The 7,577-nt window shown below is 38.9% G+C and overlaps 1 protein-coding gene across 1 annotated transcript; it reads left to right on the top strand.

Moving 5' to 3' along the window:
• Nucleotides 1-1,936: 1,936 nt before the first annotated feature.
• Nucleotides 1,937-6,495, top strand: LOC121255072. Its single transcript, XM_041155363.1, has 6 exons — nucleotides 1,937-2,133; nucleotides 3,357-3,428; nucleotides 3,733-4,018; nucleotides 4,181-5,554; nucleotides 5,615-5,627; nucleotides 6,218-6,495. Exons 1-6 carry the CDS (start codon nucleotides 1,937-1,939, stop codon nucleotides 6,493-6,495), a joined length of 2,220 nt encoding a protein of 739 aa, XP_041011297.1.
• Nucleotides 6,496-7,577: the final 1,082 nt, after the last annotated feature.

Consider the following 7,577-nt stretch of genomic DNA (forward strand, 5'->3'; position numbering starts at 1 on the left):
GAAGTGAAGGGTCTCTATATAAAGAGAAGGGTTCACGCCTATGACGCTTTTCCCTTGCCATTTTTTAGACTTTGCATGATTTTCCACTCTCTCCACACAATTTTTTCAAGTTCCTTTGAAAGCTCTCTTATTTTCTTATGTTTTCTCTCCAACCAAACAAGAAGCATCCTTGCAAGATAAGGATTTCGGCACTACCCAAGGATTTGCAAGGTAAGGTTCGGTTTCTCCTAAGTCTTACTCTTACACAAGTCTTTTGTCAATCCAAAAATGAGATTCAAATCTCATTTGACTTTGAGAAATGATAGAACACACACTTTCTACTATTTTCTTGGAAATAACCTAGGGTTTCTAAGAGAAACCTTTGAGACCGAATAGTGAAGGGGAATTTATCCTCCACGTCTTGATCGTCACATGTATTTTTAGCTACCTTAGATTTTTTTTTACCTTATGACTGAAATGAAGAGGGTTTTACCTAATAACCCTAGAAGCCGAATGGTTTAAGACCAAGTGATGCCCTAGAAACACACACACGCGCTCAAGAACATAAGATAGGATTTTAGATACTCTTTCTAATATGGTATGTTCGGATTTGCAGCTTGCTAGTGTTTCTTTACAAGGATTTTGTAAGTATACACTCAACCTACTCTTCGTTAAAATACTTGTATATGATTGTGTTAATCTTTTCATTACCATGTTTGTTTTGGTTGCTATTTCTTAATTGCTTGTTTGATTATGTTAATATGATCTTATATCAATTTATGAAAGGAATTATGTGCTGTGAAATTGTGATGAATATGTCATGAAATACTTATATATATTTCAGTTTTCACATGTTTAAGAATGATGGAATATGTATCATGATATTTCGGCCATACCATGTCATGAATGTTTCGGACCTTAGTCAAATGTTATGATTTCATGCATTGTTTTATTATGCTTTGATCCTATGTTATTTGCTTGAAGACATGTTTAAGTGATGAATTTCATGATTTTTACCCCTATATGTTTCGGCCTATGCAAGTTCTTATGGTTCCATGAATGTGTTTGAATGTTTCATGTGTTTCATGTGTTTCATGTTATTATGCCATGAATTGAACATGTTATGTTTGGCTATTTCATGCATAACATTCCATATGTCATATGTCATATGTCAAGTATAAGTACGTATGTCTTAAGTTCCATGTCACATGCATTTGGGAAAAATATTTTTAAAGAAAAGTATTTTTCAAAGAAAAGAGTTCAAATGTTTTATCACGACCCCAAGTGCTAGGCGGGGGAATGTCCTAGTAGAACTCCTATGTCCACTCTGGAGTGCATAAGAATGAAGTGATAATCCCTGGGTCAATGAAGAATAGTCGACGAGTCTCGAATGGATTCTTTTTAAAGAATGTCGAAGCGAGGAAGCACTTAACGCTAGTTAATGCATAAGGCATGTAACTCGACGAAGTAAGGTCGAGTTAATATGATTCTCTATTTATGACATATTGATCACGGTATACTGACTGTTGATAGTGCAGTAATTAGTAGGAACACGCTGTGCAAAGAGGGGAACCATGTTGTGCCCAATCTTTAAACAAGTGTAAGAGCTCATATAATAAGAATCACTCGATGTAAATCTTGTGATATGTTCTGATAAGACAAGTTCTGAATAAAATCACATGAATATAGAAAAAGTTAAGAAGTTTTCATGAAAAACAAAAGTCTCTATTACAAGTCTTTTGTAAATGGTCAAGTGCAGAAGTCAAGTTCTAGTTAAGACATAAGTCTAGTACATGTCCATGTATGCATATCATGATATACTTTTTGTATGCTGATATTAACTATGGCATGTTGTATGTGATTATTTGCTGAGATTTTCCGAAATCTCATTGTAGTTTCCACTAATATTCCCCAACCGGAATGGTAGAAGTTGTGACAGGTTTAGTAAGAAACGACTATGACCAAGAGGAAGAGAACGACACCTCCTCCTCCGGAGAGGATTGTGCCTAAATTGGCCATGACTTGGCCTGAGCCCTCCATCTGGGAGCGACTCGAGGGCATTGATCGAGAAATCACAGGCATACTTGAATTCATCGCAGAGTTCAAGCGGCGTAACAACCGAAAAAAGGATAAGGCTTTAGAAAAGAGCGTGAAGTCTGAATCTTTTTGAAGAGTATGAGAGTTTAAGTATTTTGTGGAAAGAAGAAAAAAAAAGGAGAAGAAATGCATCAACATTTATGACCAACTTTTGTGGACTTTTATTACTTTTGTGGGAATCCCGTGTTTTGAGAATTTTAAAGCTATGCTTCATGCTTTCTTTTGGGATATTATGCCTTTATGGCTTATGCTTATGTTTGAGACAATTTTTTGGGTTATGATATTAGTTTATGGTGCCATGTGCTTTGCAATTGCTTATCGCGTTGTTTAGTTTATTCGACTTTTATTAATTATTTCTACTGCATCATTATTGCATACTGTTAGTGTACTTCGGTGCATAACATATTATCTATCATGTACGATGGGTGTCTAACCTTGTGTTATATGTCCCGGCATCTCAGTTACCATCAAATCCCAAGCGGGGGTTGGGGGCACCACAGAGCATGGTATCTAAGCAATTACGTCTCTAAATAAACCCACACATTGTCTTAGGAATGCATGGTACCTTTAACTAGGATTGAGATGGAGGACCCAACCCCACCCCGCATTTCCCCCGCCCCTCCCCCACTTACATTTAGATATATATATATTATATACATATATATAAACATAAATATATATTACAATTTATTAGACTTATTTACAAAATATGCAATGGCAAATTTAAAAATTACATAATTTAAAAATTAATACACTACAATTTACACAAAATATGCACTAGTAAATTTAAAAATTATATAGTTTTAAAATTATAGTCATATTTACAAAATTTAAATTTATAATTTGGGTCTAAAAATGTATTTTTAATTACTTTTGTACTTAGAAATAATTTTTAAATCAAATAAAATGTAGTGTTTTTTTTTTAAGTAAAATGAGGTGGGGCGGATTGGGAATCTGCCCTACACCCCGCCCCCGCATCCTGGGGGCGGGGTGCGGGGAAGGGATGCCCCCACCCTGTAGGGGTGGGTGCTTGAATGCGGAGAAAGAAGGAGCTACGTTATAAGATCACCAATTCAATGGAAGAAAGGTTATCCTCCTTGAGGAAGGGACTGGCCACGCTAGTTTTGTGTATTTTCAGGAAGAAAGAAATTATGGTCCGAAACCGGCATGAGAATACATCTCCGAGAGGCAAGGATCAAGAGACTGGGGATTCTCCAATGGAAAAGAGATAGGCTATAGCTGAAGCTATTCGCCAAATGACTGAGGTGGTGTGTACTCAGGTGGAACAATGACAGAATGCCAAACAGGCACCGCCTAGAGGAGAACAAGGATGTACTTATGAGAAGTTTATGGTACATAGATAACCAAATTTCGTTGGAACGGAAGGACCTTTGAAGGCTAACAAGTGGCCTATGGATTTAGAAAGAACTTTCAAAATTAGTGGATGTACTGAGGAGCAGAAGGTCTAGTACGCGGGACATATGCTTCAGGGAGAAGCTAGAATTGGGTTGCAAACCAAACGACAGCTTTTGGCCCAAGAATTGGGAAGTCTAACCGCACTCACTTGGGAATGATTCAAGACAGAGTTTGACAACTATTTCTTTCCAGAGACGGCTAAGCAGCAGAAAGTTTTGGAATTTGCAAGTTTGACTCAAGGGAATATGACGGTCGATTAGTACGTTGCTCGCTTTATGGAAATGGGAAGGTTCACACCTCATCTAATCAGTACCAAGAAGATGCAAGCAAGAAGTTTCAGGACGGTTTGCAATCTCGTATCCAAAACCAAGTAGCATGTCTACAGATAGGAAATTTCCAAGAATTGGTTAATATGGCTTCGATAACAGAGGCGGAGCAACGAAGACTAATTGCACAAGCTCAAATGGATAGGAAAATGGGATTTCCTTACTCGTTAGGAAGTAATACGGGGAAGCGAACGGCCCCGGTAACCCCAAGCAAGGGAAATGGCGTGGTAGTTGGGAATGCAACAACCATTACAACACCACCTTGTCGCCAATGCGAGAAAAGGCATAGTGGAGAATGTTGAAGGGCCTCAGGAGCGTGTTTTAGATGTGGTCAAACCTGCCATTTGATCCAGGATTATTAGCAAATTACACCTGGAGGAGTGTCGACGACAAATGCTAAACCCAAGACTGCAGCAAAGGCCGAGGTTTATGCTATTATGCCAGAAGAGGTAGACCTAGAAGCTGATGAGACGACAGACGCGAGAGTGATTACTGGTAAAGTTAGATTGAAGCAGTATGTGGTATATGCTTTATTTCATTTCGGAGCGTCGAGGTCTTTTATCTCTAGTAGATGCGTACGACGATGTGAGCTCAAGGTTGAGCCAATGTCTCGAAAAGTTTTAGTAGCTATCCCTGACGGGAACGTAATGGGTTGTACCAGTATAATTACAAATTGCCCGCTGGAAATCCCAAATTTGGTCTTGACTGCAGATTTGATTATTTTTCACATGATGGAATTCGATCTAATCTTAGGAATGGATTGGTTGTCTAGGCATTATGCCCAGATAGACTGTCGGAGGTGGGAGGTAGTGTTTAACTTACCTGCATGTGAAATGATTTGTTATATGGGTGAGTTTGTTCGGCTTGATTTGTTTACGGTAACGGTTGAACAAGTCAAGAAGAGTTTGGTGAACAGGGATATTGTCTATCTAGTGATGATAAAGGATGTAAAGGAAGGACCTGAAGGAATCCAAAGAATCCCTGTGATTGAGGATTTTTCCAAAGTTTTCGCTGATGAACTACTCGGATTACCTCCAGATCGAGAGACGAAATTTGTAATTGAGCTTGAACAAGCCACAACCCTAGTGCATAAGTCACCCTATCGGATGGCCCCATCAGAATTAAAAGAGCTTAAAGTGCAGATTGAAGAACTTCTAGCAAAGGGTTTTATTCGACCAAGCTCATCGCCTTGGGGAGCACCGGTCTTGTTCGTTAAAAAGAAGGATGGGACTCTTCGGATGTGCATTGATTATAGGGATTTTAATAAAGTGACTGATAAGAATAAATATCCCTTGCCAAAGATAGACGATCTATTGGATCAATTGCGAGGAGCTGCGATTTTCTCGAAAATTGATCTACGATCCAGATATCATCAACTCAGAATTAGGGAGCAAGATGTCTCTAAGACTGCTTTTCGAACCCGTTATGGACACTTCAAGTTTCTAGTCATGCCTTTTAGGCTGATGAACGCCCTTGCCACATTTATGGAATTGACAAATCGAATTTTCCTACAATATTTAGATAGTTTCGTAGTGGTATTCTTAGACGACATATTGATTTACTCTCATGATGAGGAAGAGCATAAGAAGCACTTGAGGATTGTACTGGAAACATTGCAGGAACATCAGTTGTATGACAAATTTAGTAAGTGCGAGTTCTGGCTTAGTGAAGTGAAATTTTTGGGCCATGTGATTTCTAGCAAAAGAGTACCAGTGGATCCTGCTAAAACTGATGCTGTAACGGAATGGCAAAAGTGAATAATGCTCATGAAGTACGTAGTTTTCTTGGTTTGGCAGGATATTACCGAAGGTTTGTGGAAGGATTTTCCAAACTTTCTAGCCCTTTAACAGCATTAACAAGAAAGAATGCTAGATATGTATGAACTGACCAGTGTGAGAGGAGTTTCCAGGAATTGAAGAAGTGGTTGACTTCGGCCCTAGTGATGGCATTACCAAAACCTCATAAGCCCTACGTAGTCTACAGTAACGCCTCTAAGATGGGTTTGGGATGCGCTCTAATGCAAGAATGAAAGGTCGTCTCATAGGCTTCACGCCAGCTCAAGGATCATGAACGAAATTATCCTACTCATGACTTGGAATTAGCAGCGACAGTTTTTGAGCTAAAAATTTGGAGGTACTATTTGTATGGAGAGAAATGCAAAGTGTACATGGATCACAAAAGTCTAAAGTATCTGTTTAGTCAGAAAAATTTGAATATGAGGCAATGAAGATTGGTGGAGACCATTAGTGATTATCAATGCGAGATTAAATATCACCCCGATAAGGCTAACGTTGTAGTTGATGCACTTAGTCTTAAGGCTCAGACGGACTTACCATCAGTTTTAGCAAGATTAAGGAACCTAATGATTGGAGATCCATTGTGAGATGTTATTTATGCAGGAGTACAAGAGTTCACATCTGTGACTGAAGAAGAAATCATGGAAGGACAGCGTAAATATGAGAAACTGGAGAAGTTTCGACAGAAGATTATGAAATCAGAAGGGCCACAACATCTTTCTATTGGAAGGAATGAGATTTTCTTTTATAAGGAGAGGAAAGTAATTCCTAACCTCACTGAACTTAAGGAAAAGTTACTAAAGAAGGCTCATTGCACCCTTTACACAGCGCACCCTGGCAGTACAAAGATGTATCGAGATTTAAAAGGCCAGTTTTGGTAGGATGGAATTAAGAATGATGTAGTAGAGTTTGTGGCAAAATGCTCCATTTGCCAGATGGTAAAAGCCAAACATCAGAGACCAGCAGGTGAACTACAGTCGTTGCCTATCCCAGAGTGGAAATAGGATGATGTGTTTCTAGATTTTGTAACTGGTTTGCCAAGGACATCTTCAAGAAAGAACTCGATATGGGTTATAGTCGACCGATTGACTAAGAGCGCACATTTTCTACCCATAGCTAACACGAATTCTATGGAGAAACTATCTTAACATTATGTTAAGGAAATTTTCCGGTTGCCCGGAGTACCTAAGACTATAGTATCAGACCAAGATACCCATTTTACTTCACAATTTTGGCAGAGTTTGCAAAAGATGTTAGGCACTCGTCTGAACTTTAGCAGTGCTTATCATCCTCAGACGGACGGACAAACGGAACATACAATCCAGACCCTAGAAGATATGCTGCGAGCATGCGTTATGGAGCTAAGTGGTGATTGGGAAAGTCACCTACCTTTGGTGGAATTTGCCTACAATAATAGTTTTCAAGCTACCATTCAGATGACACCCTACAAGGCTTTGTACGGAAGGAAATGCAGATCCCCGTTGTATTGGGATGAAGTGGGTGAAAGGAAAATGTTAGGACCTGAATATCTACAAGAAGTACAAAGACAAGTAACTGTGATCCAAGAAAGAATGAAAGCAGCTCAAAATAGACAGAAGAGTTATGCCGATAGCCGCGTAGGAATTTGGAGTTTGTAGTAGGAGATTGGGTATATCTTAAAGTATCGCCCATGAAAAGAGTCGTACATTTCGGCAAGAAGGAAAAATTAAACTCCCGATACGTAGGACCCTACGAAATAGTCGAAAGAGTCAGTCCAGTAGCTTATAGATTGAATCTGCCAACAAAGATGCAAGGAATACACAATGTGTCTCATGTATCAACTTTGAAGAAGAGTTTCGGAGAAAAATAGCCAGTAGTTATGAAGTCCAATGAGATTAAGTTTCAACCCAATTTGTCTTATATAGAATGGCCAATACAGATTGTGGATAGTAAGGAACATAGGAATCAGAAGATACCTTTAGTG

This window comes from Juglans microcarpa x Juglans regia, chromosome 3D, assembly GCF_004785595.1.
Source record: "Juglans microcarpa x Juglans regia isolate MS1-56 chromosome 3D, Jm3101_v1.0, whole genome shotgun sequence".
NCBI classification, from domain to species: domain Eukaryota; kingdom Viridiplantae; phylum Streptophyta; class Magnoliopsida; order Fagales; family Juglandaceae; genus Juglans; species Juglans microcarpa x Juglans regia.

Coding starts and splice junctions, on each gene's coding strand:
- LOC121255072 (XM_041155363.1), top strand. CDS start 1,937: ATGACCAAGAGGAAGAGAACGACACCTCCTCCTCCGGAGAGGATTGTG. Junction 3,429..3,732: donor GTACTTATGAGAAGTTTATG/GTACATAGATAA, acceptor GTTTGACTCAAG/GGAATATGACGGTCGATTAG. Junction 4,019..4,180: donor CGGGGAAGCGAACGGCCCCG/GTAACCCCAAGC, acceptor CAGGATTATTAG/CAAATTACACCTGGAGGAGT.